Source organism: Condylura cristata, unplaced genomic scaffold, assembly GCF_000260355.1.
Source record: "Condylura cristata isolate star-nosed mole 26May11 unplaced genomic scaffold, ConCri1.0 scaffold00001, whole genome shotgun sequence".
Classification (NCBI taxonomy): Eukaryota; Metazoa; Chordata; class Mammalia; order Eulipotyphla; family Talpidae; genus Condylura; species Condylura cristata.
The window spans coordinates 31,729,295-31,743,531 of NW_004567102.1; the positions used below are offsets into that span (position 1 = coordinate 31,729,295).

The following is a 14,237-nucleotide window of genomic DNA, read 5'->3' on the forward strand; positions in this document are numbered from 1 at the left end:
AAGTACACTGCTGAGGGGAGCAGCAGGCAGGTCAGGAGAGGTCTGCCGAGCCATGTGGTCACCTCCGGGGCGGGCGGGGATCGAACTCATGCGGAATTGACTTAAGCTTCTTAGTGCAGTGCTTTAACCTGCTGTGCCACCAGGGAGGGCCACCAAGATTTGTATTCTTTAAACATTGGACAAAAATTTCCCGTGAAGACATCTGGACTTTAGAATTTTTTTTAAAAGATTTTATTTATCTAGGCATATAAGAACTGAGATACAGGCCAGAGACGCAGAGGTGAGAACATTCAGCAGAGACAGAATGGGGAGCAGGGAGCAGGACAGGAGGTCTTCTGTGCCATGTGGGTCATCTCCCTGGCCAAGGATAAAACTTGTGCTACAGTGTTCTTGGTACTGTGTTTTAACCTGTTGTGGTACCAGGGAGAGCCTAGAATTTTTTAAAAAAGATTTATTTATGCATACAGAACTGGGGTACAGACCAGAGGTACAGGGAAGTGAGAGGATTCACCAGAGACAGAACAGGGAGCAGAACAGGCAGATGGATAAAGTACACTGCTGAGGGGAACAGCAGGGGAGACAGAAGAGGGTCTGCTGTGCCATGCAGTTCCCTTCTGGGACTGGTGTGGGAACTCGCACTGAAGTAGCTGCATCCTAACCCACTCTGCCACCAGGGAGCGCCCTAGAAATTTTTTATGAAAGCTTTTCATTACAAATTAAGTTCCCTTACTAGCTATTGGGCTATTCAAATGATGTATTTCACAGTAAGTTGTGTCAGCACTGTACTTTAAGAATTGGTACATTTTACCATAGTTCTGACTATAGAGTTGTTTGTAATAGTCCTTTAGGATATTTTGGTACTTGCAAGGCCTATGGTAAGTTGCTATTATGTTCCTGATAATTAGCAATTTGTATCTTCACTGACTTCTTTATTTCTTCTGTTTAATTTTGTTAATTATATTTTTTCTAGGCTCTTTGGGGATAGCGCCTAGATTTGATTTGAGACTTTTCCTTCCTTTGACTTCTAATATATTATTTTTTTTTTTTAAAGATTTATTTATTTATTTGTACAGAACTGGGGTACAGGCCAGAGATGCGGAGGGTGAGAGGCTTCACCAGAGACAGAGTGGGGAGCAGAACAGGCAGATCGATGAAGTACACTGCTGAGGGGAGCAGCCTGAGGGCCAGGAGAGGTCCGCTGGGCCATGTGGTCAACTCCGGGGCAGGCGGGATCGGACTCATGCGGAAGCGGCTTAAGCTTCTCAGTGCTGTGCTTTAACCCGCTGCGCCACCAGGGAGGGCCTCTAATATATTATTTAATACTATAAATTTCCCTGTACTACTTTAGCTATCTTCCAGAAATTGATAATGCATTCATTTTCACTAAGATCAAAGTATTTTTTTGCCTGTGAGACTTCTTTAATTCATGGTTTTTCAGAAATGTACTATTAGTGAGTTTGAAGATTTTCTGACATAAATTGCTGTCATTTAACCTGCATTTATGCATCCATCATTTTCAGAATTGTTGGTTACCTGGACATATTTTACCACTAACTTTGACTCCTTGTGTCACAAGGCTCAACTTCTCATATTCTCTTTAATGACAATACCTTTGATAAATAAAACCTACAGTTGTAAACAATAGAGATGAAGGATTCTTTACATCAATTATTGGTGGGCAACAGACAGCTTTCAGTTCAGGATATGTTACAAGGTCCTTTATATAAACCTAAAGTTCAAATAACTTAATGCCTCTGTTTCTCCCTGGGCATGAATTTTGGGCAGAGGGATTTTCCCTTTTCCTGCTTTCTCTCTTGATTTTTGTTTAATCATATTGGAAAATACTTTAGCTTTGGATTGGCCCTCTTTATCTTTGTAACTTTAAATTTTCTCAGCATGATGCTGTTTATGTAGAGCTTAGCTTTCAGACCAATCATCTTTTACCCTTCTATAAAATTCCTAAGTCTCTTGACATTCCTTATTTTTCTCATGGTAATACAAATGACATCTACTGTGTTTACAGTGTAACTTAGTATATTCACTATATTTGTGGCACTGTGGCTGTGTGCAGCATCATGGTTAGTTGCACTCAATTTTCAGGTCAAGCTCAAGTATTTAATAACATATGTAATTATCAAAATATACTAGCTTCAGCAATTAATTAGTTCAAATTAAGTAAATGAATCTCTGCAATCACTTTTTATCTTTATGTTCCCTGACCCTTCCTCTGTTTTCTTTTAGAGTCATTTCTTTGTCTGTGTGTGGCATCCAAGAAAGTTTATGTCTACATACCAATTCTTTTTTAAAAAGAATTACTTAAGTGGTCCAAATTATTTAATTTCAATGATTTTATATTTCATTTCCAGAAGATCTATTAATTTTAAATTTCCAAAAATGTCACTACCTTTCCCCCTGAAAGAGGCTTTCTTTTCCTCTTTCTAACCAAACCACATCAAAAACTGCTAAGTAATTTCTCCCTTTTTGTTAGTATATGTTGTCTTACAACAAATGATGCTTTGGATTTGATGAAGGATTAGATTTGATGAAGTATTTCAGAATAATGTATTATCTCGAGTTTCTGGGGTTAGGATGTTTCTGTTGTCATATATAAGATAGATCACTCATTTATTTTGTGGGTTTTTTGGTATTAATTCATTTTCAGTATGGATTGGATTTTTCTCCTGACAAGTGTTTATACCACAAGAGTAGTGTATATTACGCTCTAAATCTACACATAGTACAATCTGAGAAAAATAGTTTCTTGTGCCACACAGAAGAAAATGAGATATTTTCCCCTCTGGAAGAAATTATTCTGATCTCTTCATTGAAGGTATGGTGGTATATCTCAATTCCAATTTCCTTCTTGTTGTAGCTTACATGGCCTCATCAGTCTCTGCATAGTTAATAATTGCACCTTTAGAATTCAGTCATTAAGCTGATTTCCACTCTTCTAGGAAAGTCTTGTAAGCACTGGACAATTAGAAGTTATTTCTCTAAAACACAGATTTGATTTTCAAGAAACAAATGGAAACATACAGGTTTCAAATAAAGAAATGACAGTTCTAAGGTTTTTAAGAAGGTATGGTTCAAATTAACTCAGTTTATCACATCAATGAAATTAAAAAGTTTATCTTCTACATTTAAGATTTCATGTTTCTTGATTATAAAATGACAAGAAAAAGTCATTTTATGATATTTTTCTACTGATGAAATACTTGTATTTTCATCATAGCAAGTTAGGTCACTTGCACAAAAACAGATGAAGTTAAATAATACCACACCTGACTGGATCATGAGTTGTTATAAAATATTTAAATTTTATTTTTATTCATTCATAACCACAAATGAGCTGTACAACCTTTAATAAATGATGTAATAAAGAAATGAAAAAAAAATACCACTGTTATATTTAGATTGCTAACACCTCACGTAAAAGTACATACCTCAACTCATATTTCTTCAAATATTTTACCAGATTTTTATAAAGACCATAAATTAGCATAACTTAAATATAGATAGTATCATTGTTTGTATATAGTGCTTCAGTTTAAAATTATTTTAATGTATTCTCATTCCATCTCTATGATTCTGTAAAGGTTGCTTAACTGAATATTATCCTTAGTTTCATAATTGCCAAAAAGAAGTATGTGGGAAAAAAAGAAAAGAAGAGGGATCAGAGGAAGGAAAGGAGTGGAAGAGGGGGGTAGAGAGAGAAATCAGAAAACTATGTACTTGTTCAAAGTTGTACAACTGATAAGAGGTAAAGCAAGGATCATCACCCAATTCTGTGGAGTCTTAGTTTAGGGTTTTTTTTTAAATGTACCCTGCTCTTCAACTTAGGTACTCCGTATAATGATGAGTACATTAAAAGTGCTCCAAAAGGATGAGTATATTAAATAATGAAAAAAGTAGATATAATCAGAAAAGATAAGTATCAAATTGCATTTTATAAGATATATAGCAAATGGACAAGTCAAGAAGCACTTCCAAAAATACTTACTGGATATTCAAGTAAATCTACTGGCTGGCGGAAAGGTTCAGAGTCTTCACACTGAAATATGAGATTTAACAATTCCTGACATTGTTTCTTCCATGCTTGAATATCGTAAGACTGAGCTCTGTTACGTAATCTTCTTCTAGGCTGATGGTCCTAACATAAAAATATTGGAAGTATTTCATTAAAACCTTTTACAATAAAAGTTATATTTTTAATGCTTTCTCAGATATAGTACTTTCAGATATAAGAAAGCATCATACACCTAGCTCTCAAAGTCAAACATTCTGTGATAAAAATTGATTTGGAACTAAAGCTTAAGTTATTGCTTAAAATACTAAGAGTACAAAAATGCTCATAATACATTTAAATTCACTTAAAGTACTTTTGCTAAATCAAAAATTATATTACCTTCCTCTTTCGGGTAGAAGTTCCTGGCACATCAGCATCTTTTTCTTCTTCCTTTAAAGCAAAAATTTATCAGATCTCATTATATTCTGTAGGTGTTTAAATATGAATCATCTTCTTTACACTTATATCTTAATGCTACAGATTCATTAAAATATCTTCCCACCCCCCTCACAATTAAACAACATAAATTTAGAAAAATTTTGAAACAAGAAAAATTTGAAGCTTTTAAAGTTAACTTCAACATTAAACAAAAACACTTTTATCTGGAAACAGTATTTTTTTACTATACAGAAGAACAACAATTTGTCAGTAATGAAATATTAAGTACCTCAGAGTCAGACAGAACTTTCTTCTTCATTGAATTGTAGAGCGGAATTATATTATAACAGGTCTGATCCCTAAATAACAAGGAAATGTTAGCATATGTATGACTATGAATGAGTATTTTTCCTTTTGGTAAAGCCAGATTTTAAGATAAAATTCAATGGAAAAGGCTTTCTTCTTCCATTCATGCCAAAACATGCAAAAATCCTCCACTCTATGGAAAGCCTCTACTATATGTCCTATTACATTAACATAAAATACAATTCTCACCTCTCATTCTTTGCTCAAGTAACTACTAAACATGGAATGTGGCCTTCTTTCATTCCTCAGACTGTAAGGGAAAGCTAATGTATCTTTTATTTTCTAATTCCTCTTTCTATCATTCTTGCAGATAGCAAGAATTTTCTCCCCACACTATACATTATTTTGTCCTTATTTTCTCTCAACACTATACCCTCCTGTGCTCTGGTAATCTTACACATCTACAGTTTATAAATTAAATCCAAGTTCCTGATTTTTCTGAGTCTACCATTATTTAAAATTCTATGCGTTTAAACCTAATTTTGCTACCCACTTTCCCATTTCTAATTTTTTAAACATCATCATTCTCACAGTAATGACTGCTTTTTCGTTATTCTTTCGCTTGCTTCTTCCTTGTAAAACCCAATTACTGACCTACCTTCAAAATATCTTGACACTGGCCTCTTGCTCACTGAACTTATTTGACAGCTGTAACAATCAATGTACTATTTATGCTTTTTTTCCTCTTCCCCACCAATTATTGTTAGATACTACAATCAAATATTTTAAAGCAAAGTATACATCATATTACTCTCAATGTTAAAATACTTCCTAATCCAAACCTGAGTTTAAGCATTGTATCCTATTATTTCTTCTAATCCACCAACTTCACCCTATTTAAAAGATTCAATTCCCGTAAAACCTCTACTTTCCTACCTAATGTTTCTCCCTATCCTTGGGCTGCCTTTCTTTCACTGAACTTTCTGTACATCTGTCATTATCTTCTTTGTCCATAGTATCTTTTAACATACTTCTTTTCTCCCCTGTGCCTTAAGCTCCCCCCTACAGCTAGATGATAACCTCTATCATCTCTCAGGTAAACTTTTATATACTCTTACTACTTTCTTCTTAAATTACTTACAGATTTATCTAGCCTATAAAATTGTAGTTAAGAGGATAACTATAAATTTTATCTCCAACTATTTATTATACTACTCTGTATGTCTCGATTAAAATACTGCTAAACAGCTCAACTAAAAATTACATTAGTAAAAATGTCAAGACATACCTAGCATTTCAAGACATACTGTTAGCTAAAATGGTTTTTAGCAAACTATGTACCTCTAAATAATACCAAGGATTTATTTCTCAGTATATAAAATACAAATGCTTTATAGTAACCAAATGTAAAACATTTTAAATTGTAAGAAGAAGAATTTCATCTAAATTATGTTATTAAAATATGCATTTACAGTATCTACAGGTTTGTGTTTCTGGAAAAGCACATGCATATACACATACACATACCTCTAACACTTAGCATCAAAGACAAAAAACTTTATTAAAATACAATAATTATACTCAAATTTTTAAAAGTCTTCAAAGAATGACTAATTCCACACTGTTAAATTTCCTCAAAGAAAGCAAAAGCATAACAATAGTCGTCAAAAAACTAATTAGAGGGCAACAGATATCTTTAAAGAATAAATACAGAAAGGGTATAAAGTTAGCCCTACTAATTCTTTTTTAATTGAAATCACCAATACTCCTTGGCAAAATACACCAACATTCAGAAAAGAAACCCTATGATTATGCTGGGTAATGAGAATGAATCTGGAGACATTTAAGAAAAAAAAATTTCAAAACTTCCTTCATATAAAAATGAAAACTGATAGCATCTGCATATATAAATATAAAATTATAAAATACATTATTGCTTCTAAACTAGAGAAAATTATTCAAACTTTACACAAATCATGATTCATTCCTTTGGCTTCATTTTAAATGTTTCAATTCATTCTGTGGCTATATAAAACTTTGTACGGAAATAAAAGTACAGCTGTTTTAAATTAATAGCTATAATTCTAGGTAAAATCAATGGATGAAGAGGGAAGTGATTTTAAGGAAGTTCTTGAAAGTTAGTTTTAGTTACCTGCTGGACTACTTAAATACTTACTCATAAACTTGACTGAAACAATATAATGTTAACATGACAAGTTCATTCATTTACTGTGAAAATCAGATATGTTAATTTCTAAAAGATTCAAACTATAAATCCTAGATAATGATCTCACCCACCTGCAACGAACGCTGTTATTTGGCACATCAGAATAAACTTAGGCAAATGTTATAATTCAATATATGTTTATTGTTAATGACTAATAGTTGGATTGAGAAAGATCCATTTATTTTTGTTAACTCTGGACTACAATGAAGACAACTTTTACAATTTATAAACACACTGCGATTATTAATGTAGTTATGATTAAGTGTGGATAAAATAACTTACTTTATAAAATGCAGAAGAAGATCAGTAACAAATTTAGCAGATTTCACAATAGGGCTTCCAGGTTCATTAAATGTTCGTGTATTATGTTCTATGTATCGAATTTCCCACATCAGGGAAGAAACACGCCTGTAAACAAACAAACAAAAAAACCACACACACAAGTCTTAACCTCATAATATTCAAAGAATGTGTACAGAATTTAAAGACAAGGCATTCTATCTTCTCCATTATAATCTTAAGTAAATCATAAAACTCATACTTTAAAAAGCTATTTTCAGAAAACTATAATCTCATTTGTGTTGGGGGCAGGGAGGAAGAACAGCAACATTACCTCTGCATTTGCATATAAAATGTCTTATACATACCATATTAATTTTACTGTACTTTTTGTATGGGGTCAAATTTTGGTAATAAGCATGTAACTTTACATAAGAAAGAGAAACAATTTAAATCTAAATATTACTGGTAATCAAATGTCATGTCAAAATAAAATGCTGATAGCCTGCTTTTAAAATATAAAGATGTTTACTTAGAAACCTAGCTAAATGAAAACTGCTTTTGAATTACTAATACAACAATAAATTTTGTTTTAGATTTTATTTCTGTAGTAGAGAAAAATCCATGCAATTTCCAGATATTACTTGATATGTGACCCCACATACAATAAGAAAATATTTAGTATATAAATCTTACTGATTTGTGAACACAAAGAAGTACAGTAGTATGGAAATAAAAATGATATATAACTGTGGATATAGAAATCTTTAGAAACATCTGTACATTTCAAAATAGCATTTAGAAAGTTTATTCCTGTAATAGAATCAGCATCTTCATGGGAATTACAGAAAACTGTACCTAAAATAGTCATTATGTTAATACCAGCAGGGCAAGCTGATAGAAGTTTAGCAAGTGACTGAACTAGAATTGACATGGAGGAAAATAAAAAACTGAAGCAGTCTGATGTTTAAACAGTGAATTAAACATCATTATAAGTAATAAGAACATTGCCCAAATGTACAGCTATCTTATTAGTTTGAAAATATTTCTAATTTATGTAAAAAAAAAATTCCAAAAGATACTTTTCCCAAATGGTTACTAAGCTAGTATTAAAAAATATATTTAAATTATAATGTACTCTTCAAACAGAGTTCGCTTCAGCAATTATGTTGAGCAGTACTTTTGTGAGAAAGTGTATTAACAATAATGAAGAAGCCATATACTTGTCTGTCTTGCCGTAGTCCCACAACTACTCTTTCTCTCCCGGTATTCTCTCCAAATCTGTGCCATATCTGAAGCCCTAAGTCAACTAAACACCTACGGCTTAGCAATTTATGTGTCTAGTGATAAAGATGGATATAGTCAAAGATTTTTCTTCATTTTCTCTCACTTTTTTTCACATGGTGTTGAAAAAGATTTAAAGAAGTATGATTTGATGGTGAGATGGCTGAGAGGCCTACATATAAAAGATGATTTTCTTCTCATGTCTTCTCTTTCGATAAAGTAGCAAATGAAGATTGCAGTAAGAACAGAAAACTCTTCAGAATCTAGAACATGATATCTTAGTTTTCTTTATTCCTGTGATATCAATCAGGACTAATTCAAGGAATTTGACAATGTCTGAAACCAATTTTGGTTTTCACAACCAGGGTTACGTACTGGCACCTGTAAGAGGTAGGAGGCATAAGACTACCCCTCACAATGAAGAATTTTGCAAACTACACAGTATTATTGAAAAAATTTTAACACAGTATTATTTAAAGTGACATTGGCCTGCTAAGTTACATAAGAAAAATAAAACTACACAGTATTATTGAAAAAAATTTTAACACAGTATTATTTAAATTAAAGTGACATTGGCTGCTAAGTTACATAAGAAAAATAAAACCTAAAAGCATGATTTCATCATTTAAAGCGGAGAACAGGTTAGGCAATAAACTTACATGGCTTATCCAATAGCAGATTTCAATGCTTATCAAAACCGCTAACTAGAGGATGCAACTGTCTGCTTTTTAAGTAGTTTCAAGTGAAATGTACATCTATGAAAAATAATCTAAATTCTTCTAATTTCATTGTTCTTAACTGCTCAAAAGGGGAAAGCAAAATAAAAAAACTATACAATTTATGATACTATTATGAAAACTCCATGAACAAATGTTTTAATGTGTTATGTCAGAAAAAAAATTAGTTTATTCTGCTTTTAAAATACAGTATCAACACAGTGAACATCCATTCATATTAACTAGAAAAACCGTACCCAAGAATTGTATTCCCAGTATAGTCTATAAGTAAGTTTCATCAGTATCACTGAGAACTTGTTGACTGCAGAACCTCAGATACTACTCCAAACCTACTGAACTAATTCTTCATTTTAACAAGATACCAAGAGGTTCACAAAAACAGTCAAGTTTGAGAAACAAAGGTATCAGTAATTGGGCGAAAGGATCATTTAGCTTTCTTTTGGAAGCAGCTACATCAAATAGCTCTAACCTGTAGAACCTGTTTTCCAGTCTTTGTTTAATTGTACTTAAATCCGTTGGATATGCCACTACAGTGCAATACATGGGATAGGCTTGCAGATCCACAGGGGCCACAAATGCTGAAGCAATATCTAAAACAAACAGACATATTTATAAATACATTTTTGAATTGCATGAAAATATTTCATGGACAATTCTGCTTGAATTATGGAGTTAAGTTTCAAATTCACATAACCATCAACCTACGTGTACTCTCAAAAAAATATTAAAAAAATATACTAAAATAGCTAAAACAATTTAGTTATTTTAAATTATGTCTCTAGTACACTGCAATATTCTAAGACATTTATAGGTTCCTTTCAAGAAAAGGGAGGACATATAAATATGTTCTACTAATAACCATACGCACACAAGAATCTATAATTAAGATCTGGTGAATTGGGTATGTTATGTTTTTGATAGGCATGCTATCAGTAACACTAAAATACCATTCTTGAATGTAATCTTTGACTTTCTCAAAAGTTACCCACTTTAACTCATTTTTAACAACTTTACTGAAGTGAAATACCAGGAAAACAGAAGAGGAAACAGATACAATAATCCCTAAATAAACGGATAATGCAAAAAAAACCTGGATTCTAATTAAAAATCACACCCCACTTATTTGCTCACTCATATATAGTACAAGACAACCTCTGATCTTACATTACTTTAATGTCTGTAAAACAATTTTTATGAAAACGTCAAATGTAAATATCATGATGTGTCTCCCAACTCTTCTTAATCACGTTAATTTTTCCCTAGACTTACTAAAACTGATTTCTTACAAGTGGGCTTATTACAAACTATCAAACTACATTACTCTGAAAATCCATAGTTCTGAAAATCAAATTTTGTGGTTACTGATTTCTCTGTCTTTTAAAATGAGGCAAGGGCCTTCCTTGCACTACCATCGCTAAGGCCTGACTTTCATCCCCAGCCAGGGAGTGAACCACTTGGCGTGGCAGACCTCTCCTATCTCACTGCTGCTGCCTTTGGCAGTGTATTTCGGTAGATCCACTTTTTCTGCTTCCCTACTGTCTCTGGTGAACCCTCTCACCTCCCACAACTCTGGTCCACACCCCAGTTCTTCTATGAATAAATAAATAAATCCTAAATGAGACCTGAAAGATTATAAGCCTGTCCCGTTTCCACTTATAAATATTCTCTTATGTATATAAACCTGAAATTAAAGGGGAAACTGTCACTGGTACCCATATAATTATAATTCGGGTTTCTAATTTCCTTTTCCAATTCACATCATGTCCTCTTGAACATCAATGATTTTCATATTAGGTTCTGAAGGACACAGATTTTTGGAGGTAGTTACAGCATTTCACAGGTCCCTCACTCTGAAATTCTGCCACAGCAACTCTAATTATAATTGCTTTAGATATCTGAATCCTGTGGAAAACATCACTAAAAAGAGTTCTACTAATAAATGTTTGAAAACCACAAACTGTAACACTAGTAAAACAAATTTTACTTTAATTGTAGTTTTCCTTTATTCTGTTTTCTTCTACCAGCCTTTTCTATATTTCTATCTTAATATTTTTATTTACCTAGTGTCATCAACTGGTTTATTCCAACTACAATTCTTTCACATTCTTCATCCCTGGGATTGGAACCCCATTCTCCATCAAGAGGTTTATAGATTAATGATCTGCATTCAACATCAGTCAAAGGAACACTGGTACCAAGTTCTTCAGGAAATACAGCTGAAATACATAGAAAGAAAAGCTGATTTAGTGAAAACATGGTAATTTACTAATATTTAGGTTAACTTTATAAATCAGCTAATACTATCATAAAACTGAAGGGTAATTTTGTAAAGACTCAGTATTATTAAAAGAAAGCTTGTTTTTAAAAAGTCAGTAAAATTTTTTCTTAAAAATGTTAATTTTATAATTCTATAGAGGAGGATTTAACTACTTAAAAATCATAGCTAACAACTTGCTCTATTATTAGTTACAAGTAAAAGAAAATGTCCACAAAATGATGCAAATTTAAGTTTTTGGAATCATTTCCTTATCTCTACATTTACTAAAAACATATACAGGACCCCACCTGGTGGCGCAATGGGTTGAAGCACAGCACTGGGAAGCTAGCCATGGCTACTTCAGTGTGAGATGATCCACATGGCATTGCAGACCTCTCCTGACCCGCCCACTGCTCCCCTTAGCAGTGTACAACGTCAATCTGCCTGTTCTGCTCCCCACTCCGTCTCTGTTAAATCCTCTCACTGCCCCTGCATCTCTGAACTGTACCCAAGTTCTGTATACATAAATAAATCTTAAAAAAAAAAAATCAGGCCCTCCCTGGTGGCGCAGCGGGTTAAAGCGCAGCACTGAAAATCTGAAGCCACTTCCGCATGAGTTCGATTCCCGCCTGCCGCCTGCCCCGGAGGAGACCACATGGCGAGCCAGACCTCTCCTGGCCCGCCCGCTGCTCCCCTCAGCAGTGTACTTCGTCCATCTGCCTGTTCTGCTCCCCACTCTGTCTCTGGTGAAGCCTCTCACCGCCCCTGAGCCTCTGGCCTGTACCCCAGTTCTGTATGAATAAATAAATAAAATCTTTAAAAAAAAAAAAAATCAACTGAAATAGAAATGATATTTTTCAGAAATACTTCAAAGTTTCAATTTTTAAAAAATGTTAGGATAGAGAATTTAAGTACTGGCAAGATTTCTAGGCTTGCTGCTTTTAAATAATGAAAGCATACTTTCTACATGTCTGAATGTTTTAACATTTTAGCTAAGTGACTCATTGGGGAGGGAAGGAGGTGGTGACATAAATTTCTATAAATCTGCCAAGTCGTTTTTCGTTTGCACAGAGTTCATGAGAAATATTAGTAACTAGGCTATTATTTGTGTACAATTATAAGTCTTCCTTCTCTCAAAATGTAATTATACTCTTTGGGTAAATATATATGTGTATCCAACAGAATAAAAAGCCAAAATTACTCCAACAAACATGTAGATATATGTAGGTCAGAAAAAATGAAAGAGTGCCACTAATCCTTCTCAAGAAAGATGCCAATCATTTCAACATTGATTAGCTTTGTTTGTCCATATTCACAATATGAATTCAATTTCAAATTTCATTAAGGAGAGAAATAAAACCAAAAGGTAAGTCATGTCACATGTTACAAGTTAGGCATTATATAGTCCTATACAACTGCAATTTAGCAGTAAGAAATTCCATAATGGAGATATAAAAAGCCTAACATACACACTTACCATTATTAGGTATAAGCTCCATATCCCAAGGACTCATCTTTTCTGTATCTCCATTGTCCCAGCTTAAAGAAGGAAAATCCGTATATTAAAAAAATCTAAATATGGTGGCACAGGAGATTAAGCACAGTACTATGTTATCTGCAGCCACTGTAGTATAAGTTCAATCCCAGACCAGGGAGCTGACCCACATGGCAAAGCAGAGCTTTCCTGTCCCACCTGCTGCTCCCCTCAACAGTGTACTTCATCAATCTGCCTGTTCTGTCCCCACCTCTGTCTCTAGTGAATGCACTCATCCCCAGCCCCACGTCTCTGGTCTATACCCAGTTGGATGCATAAATAATTCTTTAAAAAAAAAATCTAAATAAGGTACTGCAATTTTTATAAAATCACATTGTAAAAACAAATGCTTCAGTGTTTAATGTAAGTTTGTAATATATTAATAAATGGGCATAACACTGAAAGACAAGTCAGGATGAACTAAAAATTACCAAACATTTCCTTACCAAACATTATAGCACTGAAACAAACTGTCAGGGTACTCTGGTTGAAGAGGTTCCTGGCTTTCAATTGTTCCAAACCACCAGGCATCATCTATCACTGACCTGAAACGGTCACCTGTTTTAAGAACAAAAGCTATCTCATTACTTTGAAATGTTACTACTACTGTTGTTACTCCCTTTCCCCTAGGTGTACTTTGTGATAACTACCTGTATGACCAGAAGATATATAAAATTACCTACACACTCTGAAAGGAGTAAAACTCAGCATTATTGAGGAAAAATATTATTTATAAGCCTACCTAAACATTACTAGTTCCAGAACAATTTCTTACATTTTATCACAATAAGAATAAATTTACTCTTACTTTCTTTTTACTAATATAACTGAGTTTATCATAAGAGCCATGTTTAAAATTATGAACCCAGCCTAAAAATAAAAGAAATAAGTAACTCAACCTGTCTTCCTTTCCTATAAAAATAAAAAAACTAATCTTTGTAAAGCGGGTAGCTCTCCTTGTGTCCCTTTCCTTAATCCAAATTATTCAACTCCTGTCATTTTACTGAAACTGCTTTCCCCAAACTATCTTGTCAGCTTCTGAGTGTCATATGAAACTGTAAACCACCTCTTTGCCTGTTTGCCATGCTTTCCTTTCCTAACATTCATAGTAGTCAGTTTAGGGCCTTCCCTGGTGGTGCAATAAGTTAGAATACAGCACAATCAAGCTA

The 14,237-nt window shown here is 33.5% G+C and overlaps 1 protein-coding gene across 1 annotated transcript in view; it reads right to left on the reverse strand.

The window, feature by feature from the left end:
• The window catches only part of PHIP (pleckstrin homology domain interacting protein), a 113,200-nt gene that overhangs the window by 10,783 nt on the left and 88,180 nt on the right, over positions 1–14,237 (reverse strand). Inside the window, exons 27-34 of the mRNA XM_012730986.1 lie at positions 13,515–13,626; positions 13,012–13,073; positions 11,338–11,493; positions 9,747–9,867; positions 7,260–7,385; positions 4,734–4,803; positions 4,406–4,456; positions 4,001–4,150 (exon numbers count right to left, since the gene is read on the reverse strand). Coding sequence (XP_012586440.1) covers positions 4,001–4,150; positions 4,406–4,456; positions 4,734–4,803; positions 7,260–7,385; positions 9,747–9,867; positions 11,338–11,493; positions 13,012–13,073; positions 13,515–13,626 — 848 coding nt within the window. The remainder of the gene's footprint in view (positions 1–4,000; positions 4,151–4,405; positions 4,457–4,733; positions 4,804–7,259; positions 7,386–9,746; positions 9,868–11,337; positions 11,494–13,011; positions 13,074–13,514; positions 13,627–14,237) is intronic.